Below are 13,087 nucleotides of genomic sequence, written 5' to 3'. Positions count from 1 at the left end.
ACAGGAGAAGGTTGCAGACTGAACATAGTAAATACACGATGTACAGGATTTTTTTGCGTTTTAATAGGTTTATTTCAAATTACAGAATGTTACCTGAATATTATTGATTCATGTCATTGTGGCAGCACTCTGCTTTGAAAAAAAGAGAAAAAATTCTATTGAATAAAAAGATGGATGTGTTTATTCAGCTCTGAAATCCTATCAAAAACCTTTACATGGATATTATGGCTTTTGATTCCTCCCACCGCTGCGCCGCTGGGCTGGCTCATTAATGACCTCTGGTGGTTGTTTTTAGGTACTGAAAGCAGAGGTCGACAGGTCTGCTCATTAAAGGTCATATTTAAATGAGTTGGGTGTGTTTTGTGACTTATACTGGTATATTTTTAAAGGCTACAGAATTATTGATGATGAGTGACTGGGCACAATATGCAGGACACAAAAAAGGCCTAAATTTTCCATTTTCCCTGCTACTGTTTGGTTCTGCCCAACTTGAAATTTTTGGGTTTCACTTTTTCTTTCTATTTGCGCAGCTGTGTCAGAGCAGATCAATGTCTTTACGATCAAGGCTGTCAAGTTTATTGTATTTTTAGTTTTAATTATCTGTATAAAATACCACTTTCATATTGTACAGGGTCATCCAACCTAATTATACTGGGATATGGAATTTAACTCCATACCGTTTAAGTTTAAAGTTCGATTGAGTCTAACATTTGAATGAGTAAATGTCCCGTGTTTCATTCTTTCTGCTGATATCTGCATCCTGACAATCATAGAAATATACCATACATACGAATGCTGCACATGCGGCGCCGAATGTTAAAACGTCACAACTAGTTTTCTCATATTTAGCTAAATGGGACAACTAAACCTTATTTAAGTTGAAAGCACCATGGAGGAATATAGATAGTGTGAAATCACTAAAAAAGAGAGTATTGCCCCAAAAGAAACCTGAAAGATGACTATATTAACTAGAGAGGGATGCTCAGCATATATAACACTGAAATACGAAGATTTAGGCAGAACTAGTTCTCTCTAATTATTACTAAAAATCTTAATAATTTCAAGATTCTGTTTAGTAGAAGTGATAACGCTCCTAGTTCAATTCCTCCTGAGCTTTACTCCTCAGAAAAATGCAAAGAATTTGCAGTTTATTTCAATCTCAAAGTTGCCAGCATTACAGCCAGTATTGCTGCTGGTGCGGCTCACTACTTTACAACTTCACAGTCCCATACTGCCCTCACTCTCTGCAATTTCTGCCCCAACCAAAGCCATTCGGCACTGCGTAGGCCTCAAAGAACTGATCTTAGCTGGCTCTCTTCCTGCCTTACTCATAGGTCCTACTCTGTGTCTGTTGGTCACTTTAAATCAGAGAATGGGAGCATTTCATGTGGTGTTCTGCAAGGGTCTATTCTTGGCCTCCTTGTGTTTAATTTGTGCATGCTCCCACCTGTCGGCATAATTAATAAACACAATATTCCATATCATTCCTATGCTGACGACGCCCAAATATACCCATCTGTTTCTGCTGCCCACCTGAGCCCTGGGAAGATAAACTCCCTTGTCTGTGAATCCATGTCAGCATGTGAGAAACTTCAGTGTGATTATCGATGCTGACCTTGTTTTTTAAGAAGCTTATTTCTTATTTCTGCTCTTTACCATCTCAGAAACATTTCTCCAGTTAGAGCCATTTTAGCCTCACCAGATTCTCAGAAGTTTGTTACTGCTTTTAGTTTCGGTAGGTTTGACCACTGCAACGCACTTTTCCTGGGAGTAACAAAACAAGCATTTGATAAAATGCAGCTTGTTCAGAATGAGTTTTACCAAGAACTAAAAGGTGACATTCGATTTTACCAAGTATTGGTTGAAAGAGTTTACTGATAGCTTGTAAAGCTCTGAATGGTCCAGCTCCTTCCTACATCTCTGACGTGCTCACCGCGTACACACCAGACATCATGAAGTAATCTCTCATTATTCCTAAATCAGCTCACGGTGCTTTTGGTCATTTTGGTCGACTCCCGACTACACAAACTCAGGTCTGGTACAACAGTATCTTCTTTTAAAAGTAGACTACAAACGTTTCTTTTCTCACAAGCTTTTAGTTTTTAATGATTTTTCATTTGCAGTATTACCTTGTTTTTCTCTTTTTGTGTTTTTAGATGTATTTTTACAGATATTTCTTACATAATATTGTGCTTTGTATTTTTTTGTGAAGCGCACTGAGTTTGTGCTTGTCGTATAAAATGTGCTATAGACATAATTTGGATAGAATTGAATTAAACAGTCTATAAGTAAATGAAATGTAAATATAAATAGTATATATGCAATTTAATGTTAAATGTAATTATATATAAATTAATGCCGTCAAAAGCTTCTTATTTAATTTTTCAGTTTTAATGGTGATTAACACTCTTTTGCTAAAACTATCAGAACCTCAACAAAGCGCAGTGTTATAGCAACAAACATCTATATGCTTTTCTTTTTATTTATATAAAAGGCAAAATCCAAAGATGACACTTTTCAACCAACCGGATTGGTTTTTTAAACCTTCTTTTCTTCTGCTCTTAACTTGGCAAAAATGCTCAAAACAGCCAAATAAAAAAATATAATATAATATATAAAAAATATAATAAAAAAAATCATCACAACTCCATTTCAAAACGCCAGTGACAGTGAGGAGCTGGGGGAATGGATTGCACAAAGTCCCCACAAAGATATACTTAAACTTACACAGTGTGTGTGTGTGTGTGAGCACATATAATTTGTAGTATATTTAGTTATGGACTGGTGTTTAGGCAGTAACAGAGAAGCAGAAGTGACTGACCCCAGTTCTCAGTCTGGTGTGTGTTTGCTGAGCATCAGCATCGTCTCATTTCACTTTAAAACCGCAGTGTCCTTAAATAACTCTACAGGATGTGTTGCATCTGTACCTCAGTGATTCATCGCATTAACCCAAAGGTACTGACCCCCCACCAGCTTCACCCCTTCTTTATTTGAATTATTATTTATTCTTTATTTAAATTCAAGACAGGTATGTTTTACTGGTGCACAAAATGAACCGTGCATTAGCAACACTGTGAGCAAAGAACAAAGCCAGCAGTGATACAATGCTGTGAGGATCGGTCTGTCTGAGGGGTGCGAATCCGAGAACAGGCAGAGTAGCCTTCTCATCGAATCTGGCTCCCTTCCCCTTGAATCCAGCAAGCGTTGCGTTCTTGTGTTCTTGCATTCTTGTGTTCTTGCGACCCTGATTATAAGACGACCCCCTCTTTTTCAAGACTCAAGTTTGAAAAAAGACACCAAATGTAATTTTTATACAGAAAATAATTACAGTACATCTGAAACAAATGATTATATCTTCGACCCACTTTTCTCCAGATTGTCGCTACATTTCTCTGTTTTCTGTTATCTTCTCTTATTTTCTTCTCTTTTCTTTCGTACCGCTATTTTTTACTTTTCTTCTTCGTGCTACCGCTATTTTTATTTTTCTTCTTCGTGACAGGGGTTCGCTTTGGCCTGGGACGTTAAGTTCAGCATTCGCTTTAAATATATCTGGCGCCATCTAGCGTTGTGAATGGGTATAATGTCTAGACCGCGAATGTAAGACGACCCCCACTTTTTCAGTCTTATTTCAACGCAAAAAACACCGTCTTATATTCGGGTACATGTGAATCCATTTTGTATGTACTCGTGCTCGTGCTCAACGGGGTTAAAATGTTAAGAAAGAAATCGCACGACGTGCCATCACAACAGTCACAAGTCAGCTACTGAGCGCCAAATTCCCTGCAGCCAATGAGGGCCAAGCGGGGCGTCATCCCGCACCATATGAGTCGGGTGTGTGTCTTGACCTCTGCCAAACGCCCGAGACTGACTCACTGAACCCCTGGGGTTCGATCGAACCCAGGTTAAAAACCACTGCGTTAACCTACCCCCCATATAGACGTGATTAAATGGTGTGCATCATCTTAAATCTTGCGTTTCTCTTCATTTATTTGTGTGTGCAGTCTTCAATCCTGACGAGAGAGACGCCTCGTTGTTGCCACACACTTCCTCAGTAGCTGAAGCCTGGAGTAAAGTAAGTCCAGCTGGTCTGTGAACGATGGCCGGAGGAAAACACCTGCTGCTGCTGCTGCTGCTGCTGCCGGGTCAGGCGAAGGTTTTAGGATTGTCAATATTTTTGTTTTTACATTGGAGGATTGAATTGTTGATCTTTGGTGAAAGGTATCGAGGGTTTGGACCCATGGACTTTTTAATCCTTCATTTATTTATTTATTTTTACAGCGTCCGTCTTCTTGGGCGGAGGTCAAAGCCAGACAGGTATTTCACACTGACTCTGTTTTATTATTTTTTTGAATCAATTTTTCAAATTTTTGCTGTTTTTGAGTAGCACTAATTCCAATTTCTCCTCTACTCTAAGATGGACACGTCTTAAATGCTTCAGGGAATAAAAGTGTGACTTGTTTCTTCTTTTGCAGTGGTCATGTTTCCGCAGTTAGAGCAGGTTCACATTGGGGACTTATTTTATCTGAGATGTAATGACTCTCGCAATGGTATGAGTCAGATGAGGTGGTTCCACAATGACAAAGCTCTTCAAATGTCAAATTATGAAATAAAGATACAATTCGCTGCCTCCAAGCACTCGGGGACGTATCGCTGTGAGATCGATGGAAGAAGTAGCAGAAACAATTTGCCCATCAGCGTTCTGAGTAAGCTAAACACACCCTCGCACTGAGCTTTGACTTCCTAAAAATGAAAGAATTCACGCTATGTTGCTGCTTTTTCTATGTGATTCAGACTACTACCCCAGAGCTTCCCTCACCCTGCAGACCGGCCAGCCAGTGATGCAACCTGATGGTTCTGTCACCCTGAGACTGGACCACAGCAGTGGTCTGCAGGGATGGAACTGCTTTGTCATCAGAGGAGACATAATTTATATAATCGTGTTGTCGACAAAGGGAGACAACATGAGCTTGGAGTTCCAAACCAATAAGATGACACGCCCTGAGAACATTTTCTGGTGTTCTAATGCTGATAAAAGCAAGAGAAGTAACCAGGTCACCATCAGGACCTCAGGTAGGTGTTCCAACCTGCAGATTCGGCTGTGTTCTTCAAACATGGGGAGGAATGAAAAGACTGTTTGCCTTTTTAACCCTCTACAAGTTTCAGCTTGGTTGGTAGTTTTGCACGTCCAGCATTCACTCTTTCTCTGTTTATTTATTCAATTATCTCTAAGCAGCCCTTTGGTGGCCTCTCGTTTCAGACAAAAGCTTAGCCATGGAGATGTATTTCGCGCCTGCGATCGTCGGGGGGGGTCTGATCCTCAGGTGCCTCAGCTGGGACAGGGAGGACGTTTCTCATGTTGCTTTTTATAAAAACAACGCCGTCATGCTGACCAGCACCAGCCCCACCCACAGGATGCTGTCTGTGGCAGAAGCAGATCAGGGAGCCTATAGGTGTAGCGCCACCTTAGCCAACCAGAACCTGGCCTCTGATGCACAAGAGCTGTTCATCCATGGTTCGTCAATCCCCCCAAAAAATGGTATCAAGGCCTTTTCCATCATGTTGACCACGGTCTGTGCTCTATTTCAGTGGGCGGAATGAGACCTGAGGTTTCTGGAATTTTGGAAGTCTCCTGCTCTTGTCCAGAATGCCCAACTGGGACTCATTACATGTGGTATAAGATGGACCAGGACAATCAGCCTTTGAAGCTTCCAGGGAACAGCCAAGCATCCATGAAGCCGGATGGGAAGGGGACCTACGCGTGCGTGGCCCTGTGGGACTCTGGAAGGACTTTGATCAGCAAAGGTCACTTCTGTGAGTAAATCAAGCATCTGCACACAGTTATGCTCCTCTAAAGATGCTGTGTCCACCAAGCTTTTGTTAAACATCGCTCCTCTGCTACAGATAACCCAATCATGGGAATAGTCTTGATCGGCCTCATTATGCTGCTCGTAATAGCAGTGGTAGTGGCTGTGGTAGTCTTCAGGAAGCGGAAACAGAGACGCCGTGGTCACACTGGTGGGTACTTATTTGCCACGTTCTGTCAGGACAGCAGGAAGCTTCAAAGGCCGCTGTCATTGCAGGACCATTGTACGAGGACGTGGGGCTGAAATTACAAGAGGGGGGGGCCGACAGATACGAGAGGCTGCAAAGGTTTGGCGCCCAAAAGGAGAGTGAGTACGACGTCATCCACCAAACAGACCCAGACGGGGCGAAAAAAGAGGGACACTATGAACCCCTGGCAAAGGCTGGAATGGACGAGGGGGTGTATCACACCCTGGGAATGGAGGGAGGGGGGGGGCGGAGCAGCAGCGGGGGGGTACGAAGCGCTGCAAAGAAAGACGATCTATCCATCCATCCATCCATCCATCCATCCATCCATCCATCCATCCATCCATCTCTCTCTCTCTATCTCTCTCTCTCTATCTATCTCTCTCTCTATCTATCTATCTATCTATCTATCTATCTATCTATCTATCTATCTATCTATCTATCTATCTATCTATCTATCTATCTATCTCTCTCTCTCTCTCTCTCTCTCTCTCTCTATCTATCTATCTATCCATCTCTCTCTCTCTCTCTCTCTCTCTCTCTCTATCTATCTATCTATCTATCTTTATTGATATTTATCTCTTTCTGACATGTATCCTGATAATTTTTTGCTGCATCAAGCTAAAACCAAAGTGCTTTCAGTAAAGGAAACTTGTGAATCACCTTTATTGTAATTTTACAGGTCATTATTTATTTGACCTTGATATTTCATACTTTATATCTGACTGTGTAGCCCCCCCCCCCCCCAGTTTGCAGTGCAATAAAGCTTCTTTGATGCAAAAGGTCGTCCGCTGAAATATTGGGCCATTTTAATGGAACATGGTGGGTGTGTATTTTAAAGCACACTTGATCACAGTCACATTTATATAGGTGCATTTTCCTTTTCTTTATATCACAAACTCTGAAGCGAGGTGCAGTTTTATCTGAAGCTCTTGCTGGTGGCATATCTACGGTACTGGTGAGGTGGAGGCTCGCTGAGCTTTTTACCGGCTGAGGAACCCTGGGGAACCCTCACTGTGGTGCCAGAAAAATCTATCCCTTCTTCATTGCACCGCTCTCACGCTTCGGCCTGGTGATCGATACAATGGCGAGCAAGCAGGGCGGCGTCTCTGTGAGTAACGTCAAACCACCGTATCCAAGCATCAACATTATTAGCCCATGAATCAGGATGGATGCAGCTCACAAATGTGACTATCATTTTTCTGAACAATAAAACTGACCCAACAAATATCAAAACACTTTGTATTTACCAGTGAATCTCTAGTGGTTGTAAATGAATCGACGCTTCTAGCTTTTATTATCCCATCATTTCCACATACACGTCGTCAGAGGATTCCAGTCCAGAAGAACATTAAATGAATGGAAAAAAAAATTAAGTAAAAATACTAATGTTATAGAACATTTATCAGTCACCCCACAATCTAACACAGGGGTACTTAAAAGTCCAGTGTGTAAGGTGGAGATGAAAAACCTGAGTGTCTGTGGCGTCGTGAATGATCAGTAGTAAAGCTCATCTGTTATCTCTTCCAGGCTACTGTACAAATATGGCAGGAAAACATGCTAGCACCCCTGGAGGATGACCCAGGTCCATGTTTGTACAAACAAATCATTTAATCCAGATTAAATTAAAAGTGATTGTGATTATTCTTCTAAATATATTCTACCATTTCTGACAGTGGAATGTTAAACATCTTACACATTGGACCTTTAAACATTTGCTTTGGGGCTAGCTAGTTAAAACACAAACAAAAACAACAGAAAACTTCTCAAATACAGTGACATCTCTGTGTTTGTTCCATTTTAAATAGCCTTCAGTTTAATTTAATGTATATTGTGGGAGTATAAAAGAAAAAACGGGGCATTTAAAGCTCACATTTTCAAACAAAATCAATGATCAACAATATCTTTAACTCAACATTTTTTTTTAACATGTGCTACATGACTGGCAAAACAAGGGTCACTGCCCCCCCCCCCCCCTAAGAAATAAAGGCTATGCAATAAAGCTTTAGCAAAATGGAATTTATTAGGATTTTGAGAGTGTAAAAAATGAAATTAATTTGGTGAAGGACTGCAAATATTCCAGTTAATGGCATTCCTTCCTATTTTTCCACAAGGCATTTATTGTTTCTCAGCAGCCTCACGGGTCCCAAGCCTTGCATATAAAACATTACATCTAGATGCTAAAGTGATAAATGTCAGCATGGGCCATGCCAGCAGTTTTAAAACCAGCTCCTCTCTAAAGGTGTTCAATTCTCAGTGGCTGAAGAAGTTAACCTTACAATGCATGTGGATGTATTGGCACAAGAACATATTTTTTTCTTAAAATTGTGCACAATAAGGACAAAGGAACTCCTGTTTGGGCTCGACAAATGTTGAACACTGGAGTTAGTGGATTTCCTTTTCTGCATTTTCCAACTACCAGACTACTCATTTTTGATATATATGACCATAATTCAAAAGTAGCTCATGTGCATTTTTTAAGAACAGTGAAATAAACTTTATTAAATAAGAGACAGCTGTGGTCAGTGCTAACGGATTAGCATTCTAATCACATGTTTTGCAACAGTGCAGTGTTTTCTTCGCATGTGCATATTATCTTTTAATAAAACTCTGGTCATATCAGTGCACATTACACCACAGTAATTCTTCCCCTGACAGCAGAAAATGCTCTTGCAGAGACCTGTAACTGAAACTTGTGTGAGAAGCATAAAAATAGAACACAAATGCCGCATCTGGCCTAAAACAAACTCCTCCCAAAAATTGAAGAAAGTCTGACGGTTCCTAGAATACTGACAAAGTACACAGAGGCAATCACACAAAAACACACAGCACTCGACTAATGTCTTCAGCTTTACGTTGGAGTCTCTTTGAAATGATTTCAGTCATGTACAGACTTGCTGAAAACGTCCCCTCCCTCAAAAAATCCACTCACGTAAAGTTCTTGATCCCATCATGTGGCCCTCTGCACTGTCACGGCCTTTTTTTTAAACTACCGGTATGTACAGGGTGCTCCTGTTTCTATGTCAGCTCTCTGTCCATTTCGCCTCTGTAAAGGTAATTATTGGTCCCAGCCGGTTGAACGTACTCCTCAGTTTTGTCCCAGTCTGAGACCCAGCCCCCCCCTCCAATTCCTCCTGCTCCATTGGGGTCTGCCCCCTGGTTCGTGGCTCCATAGCCAGCTCCACCGCTTGTTCGATACAGTTCCTCTGTTTCATTTGCGAGCTCATCTTCATCCAAGATTCCACATTTTTCATCGCTCAGCTGTTCCGGCTCAGCCCAAGCTTGTTTCTCTCCCGATGCAAAGAGGCCTGAAAAACAGACACACAGAATCTGTATTTTTATACATCTGAACCCACTGATGATGATGATGATGAATATATACAGACCATAGAATATAACACCTCCATAATGAACGAGGGAGGCGATCAGGAACACACCCTGCCACTCCTCCCTTGTCTTCAGAGAGAGTGTAATAAAAGAGTAGAGCATAAAAAAGAGATTTTATTTGAAAAAAGTGACAGAATGCTGAGAACGTGCATGTTTCTTACCTTGTGTTTGGTCATAGCACCGACTATGAGTGGGCAAACCATCCCGGACAGGGTGCCCACACCGTTGGAGATGCCCATAAGTATGCTAGCGTAGCGCGGTGCAATGTCCAGGTGGTTGACATTGAAACCTTGTGAAGGAGACAAAATGCATAAGTAGCAGGGATGCAATAAGATGGTAGAAACACATTCATGTTACTTATATTTGCACTTTTTGTAGCTGAAAGGTTCATAATCTGTTTATGTACTGCAGGACAAATGGCCACTGAAGCTGATATGTTCATATAAAATATGTCCTAACCTGAAATAGCAAATCCAGAGAAGCCCACCGCCAGGACCAGGACATTCAGACGCACTTCAGGCAAAGCCTAGAGGTTTAGTTACTGTCTAAGTTTGTGTCTCTTTGCTCTGCTTTGTTTTGCAACATGCACCTACTGTTTGTTTGATGTCAGGGATTCCTACGCGGAACACCATCATGGTCAGGAACGTGTCCTCCAGTGGAGCCACGGCGGTCATGCTGCGCTCCATCAGGGCTCGCCTCTTCTGCGGGACACTGGGGCCTGGGTGAGGAGGCTGCTGATAGGCTGCGTTGAGATGATGTTTATTGGCCACATGATGATGCGTCTGACTGGTCACCTGCGTGACAGCCTGCTTCGGCGGGCGGCCTGCTCTTTGTCGGCCGACCACGATGGCGGCTGGTTTCATCACGTTGCCAGCTTTGCCTTCCCAGCTCTGACGTCCTCCCCTCATCTCTCTCTCTTCGGGACTCTCTAACTCTCCATTCTCACCATTTCCATCTGTGCTTTCTCCTCCACGCCCCTCTTCCTCCTCTTCATCCTCCCCATCTTTGTCATCCTGACCGGGATAAAAGTGCTCGTTATTTTCCAGCATCCTTTGTGGTGCAGGGGGTCACTGCAGAGAGGGCTGAGTGACATAGTTGTCATGTAGACTAAACATGACTATCCCATGAGACTGGCTTCACCTCCTGCAACATGCTGTGGGAAACAGGCAGAAAATGGAGTCACTTACTCATTTACTTCTTAGATTATTATCACACAGTCCAGATGATGCACGTGCAATATTTGAGGAAATAGTAACAGCAGGCTACGCTAATAGCTGCACACAAGTCAATGAGCACAGAGCTGGTCCACATTTTCTGCCAGTGGACGGGGGACTAGCAGGCTGATGGACAACATCTGCATCAGGCAGCGGCTGCAGAGGAGCGTGAGATGGATATGCAGACCACACCCTCGGAATGCTGTCCACGTCAAGAATTCATCGTGTAATGCAATCTTTACACGATGCTGTAACCACACCCATATACCCTCCTCCTCCACCTGCCCGACAACACCAACGTGGTCCAGTTAAGACACCCCTCCTTCCGTCTTCATAGCCGGAACATGTGAATTCAACAGTTTATATGTGTTTGCCTGCAGATCTGGATAGTGACGGCAGAGACCCTGACGCCGCTTTTACAACCAAGACAGAACATATGGAGGCCTGCTATGCCAAATCCCAAATCAATTTTACATTAATAATTCTCAAAAGAGAATCTCCTGGTGCCCCCCTCGTCTGTTATTTCCTCGATGTCTCTTGGCAGTTGGGCGTTTTGAATATTCGATGAGTTGGGAGTCTGAGATCGGTTTAAGATATCACATGTAACCAAAATAAAGTGGATTTCAGCTGAACTACATGTATGCTGTGGTATTTGTTGACAGTGCGGATTTGAGCTGGCCCGATAGCAGCAGAAGAACCATCCCGGCTGCTCTGTCCTTGTGTTTCACCGGCCAAGAGGAAGTCTGCTGGTCGAGCATTTCTGAGGCGCCACGAGATGACAGGAAGTGTCTGCCTGATTCCCCAAGATGCTCTCGGAGTGACAAGGTGGGCCACTTCGCTGCAAACACAGTGTCTGTCACAGGCGAGGCAGGACGGAGAAAACTAGTGAGGGGAAAAGGATTTAACGACTTAAGAGTCTGAATCTGAGGCTGTGTTCTATCTAACCATACCGATCCATGAGACCATAATCAATAAACCTTAAGAAATTTAAGATCACGTGTTTAAAAAACAACCATCTGGGTATAATCAGGAGCGTGCAGACACCAGTGGACCCACTTCTGATTCATAAATCATTTTCAGGCCATTCAAGGACCGACACAAGAGCATGTTAACTGTGTGGTTGAGCAGATGCCACTATTGTCTGAGTACACAGGAGGGAAGAGCCGAGGCCGATTTATGAATAAACCCTCATCAAATATTGAACCGCAGTGAGTCTCAGCCAGATAAGGAACTGGAGAGACAGTCGGGAGCAGGGAGAAGCCCAATAATTGGGATGTAAAATGAACTGAGAATACACCTGAGACAGAGGGAGAGCGATGGAGACAAAGAAAGCTATAGTTTGCATAAAGCAGAGTAATCAGATTGAACCAAATAAAGAGGAGAAGAAAGCAAAGCCCGACTCAGCAGAAAACGACAGATTAAAAAAAAGGATGAAAGGAAGAGAAGCCTTCTGCAAAAGGTGCCGTTGTTAAATCCAAATCCTCCCCCTGTAAGAGCCGCCATCCTGGCTTTTCAGCTTCATCTCTCTGTTCCCCGTCCTGTCACTCAGCACCTCGCTCGGCTCCGTCTGCAGTCGTCACCTTTCCCTCTCCGGGGAAAACATTGGCGGTGCGAAAAGTGCTGCTGCTGTTCTGACAGAAGTGAATGACTTTCTACTTTCTGTTTACACCGATCGGGCCGTTCTTAGACATGAATCCGTCTCGTTTATTCTCCCTGCCAACGACATTTCCCTTCTGGTTCCTGCATTATTTTTACTACTGCTGCTTTTAAAATGGACGTGTTATAATAAATAATTTATACATTTCCCTTCATCTTATGAGATCTAAATGCATAAATTCCCCATGATGAGCCAATGAGAAGCCAGATTTCTGATAGTTACACATCACACAAAGGATGCTGATAAAGCTGAGCCCATGTGGCTGCACAAAAAAGCAAGAAAACAGACAGAAAGCGCAGAAGAGAAATCCGGAGATAAAAGTTTCACATCATTTATCTGCTACATTTGACCAAATCATGTGTTTGATCGTTTCCTCTCTTCTTCTGGCCTGTTGCACAGTCTCAAGCCAACCTCCTGCAGACGGACAGCCGCATCAGTTCTGTGTCTCCTTTTCTCGCTCCCTTTCTCCCTATGTAGGACAGAGCATGTGTATAGATATATTTTCAGTGTATGGGTCCCCAGAAAGTAGAATTGGAGATCATCCAAGGAACAGATTGTCCCACTTTAATGCCCTGTGAAAGTGGAGCAGCCATGTTGTGTCCTCTATATCCCTCTTTATCGCTGGGTCTCCACCCTTCACACCACCCAGTGAGGAGAAACCATCAAGAGCTGTCATGCAACACAGGAAGCTGGTGTGTCACATCACTGACAGTGACTCAACCTCGCGGGGGGAGGGGGGACAGGAATCGCATCCGTAATTTATAATGATAACATTCGTATC

General features: G+C 42.9%; 2 protein-coding genes across 3 annotated transcripts in view; one reads left to right on the top strand and one right to left on the bottom strand.

Moving 5' to 3' along the window:
• Positions 1 to 13,087, top strand: part of LOC105419384 (uncharacterized) — a 31,315-nt gene that overhangs the window by 2,428 nt on the left and 15,800 nt on the right. Inside the window, exons 2-5 of one of the 2 annotated variants that reach the window (XM_029833070.1) lie at positions 4,002 to 4,142; positions 4,279 to 4,314; positions 4,473 to 4,703; positions 4,792 to 5,070. In XM_029833070.1, the coding sequence (XP_029688930.1) occupies positions 4,097 to 4,142; positions 4,279 to 4,314; positions 4,473 to 4,703; positions 4,792 to 5,070 (592 nt within the window). In that variant the 5' untranslated portion in view covers positions 4,002 to 4,096. The remainder of the gene's footprint in view (positions 1 to 4,001; positions 4,143 to 4,278; positions 4,315 to 4,472; positions 4,704 to 4,791; positions 5,071 to 13,087) is intronic. The other variant, XM_029833071.1, reaches the window with a different exon arrangement.
• Positions 7,313 to 10,170, bottom strand: LOC115248958 (vesicular glutamate transporter 1-like). Its single transcript, XM_029833072.1, has 4 exons — positions 10,029 to 10,170; positions 9,597 to 9,724; positions 9,435 to 9,504; positions 7,313 to 9,356 (listed from the first exon to the last, which is right to left on the bottom strand). The coding sequence occupies exons 2-4, from the start codon at positions 9,672 to 9,674 to the stop codon at positions 9,067 to 9,069; spliced, it is 438 nt and encodes a 145-aa protein (XP_029688932.1). The 5' UTR covers positions 9,675 to 9,724; positions 10,029 to 10,170; the 3' UTR covers positions 7,313 to 9,066.

This window comes from Takifugu rubripes, chromosome 1 (assembly GCF_901000725.2).
Source record: "Takifugu rubripes chromosome 1, fTakRub1.2, whole genome shotgun sequence".
Classification (NCBI taxonomy): Eukaryota; Metazoa; Chordata; class Actinopteri; order Tetraodontiformes; family Tetraodontidae; genus Takifugu; species Takifugu rubripes.
Note: the sequence above shows the minus strand (reverse complement) of the source record. Positions and strands in the feature narration are given on the sequence as shown.

Bases quoted from the DNA above. Each gene is read 5' to 3' on its own strand.
- LOC115248958 (XM_029833072.1), bottom strand. From the start codon at position 9,674: ATGGGCATCTCCAACGGTGTGGGCACCCTGTCCGGGATGGTTTGCCCA. The intron at 9,505-9,596 runs GTAAGAAACATG...CTCTCTCTGAAG, and splicing joins GTGCTATGACCAAACACAAG to ACAAGGGAGGAGTGGCAGGG. The intron at 9,357-9,434 runs GTCTGTATATAT...TCTGTTTTTCAG, and splicing joins TGGAGGTGTTATATTCTATG to GCCTCTTTGCATCGGGAGAG.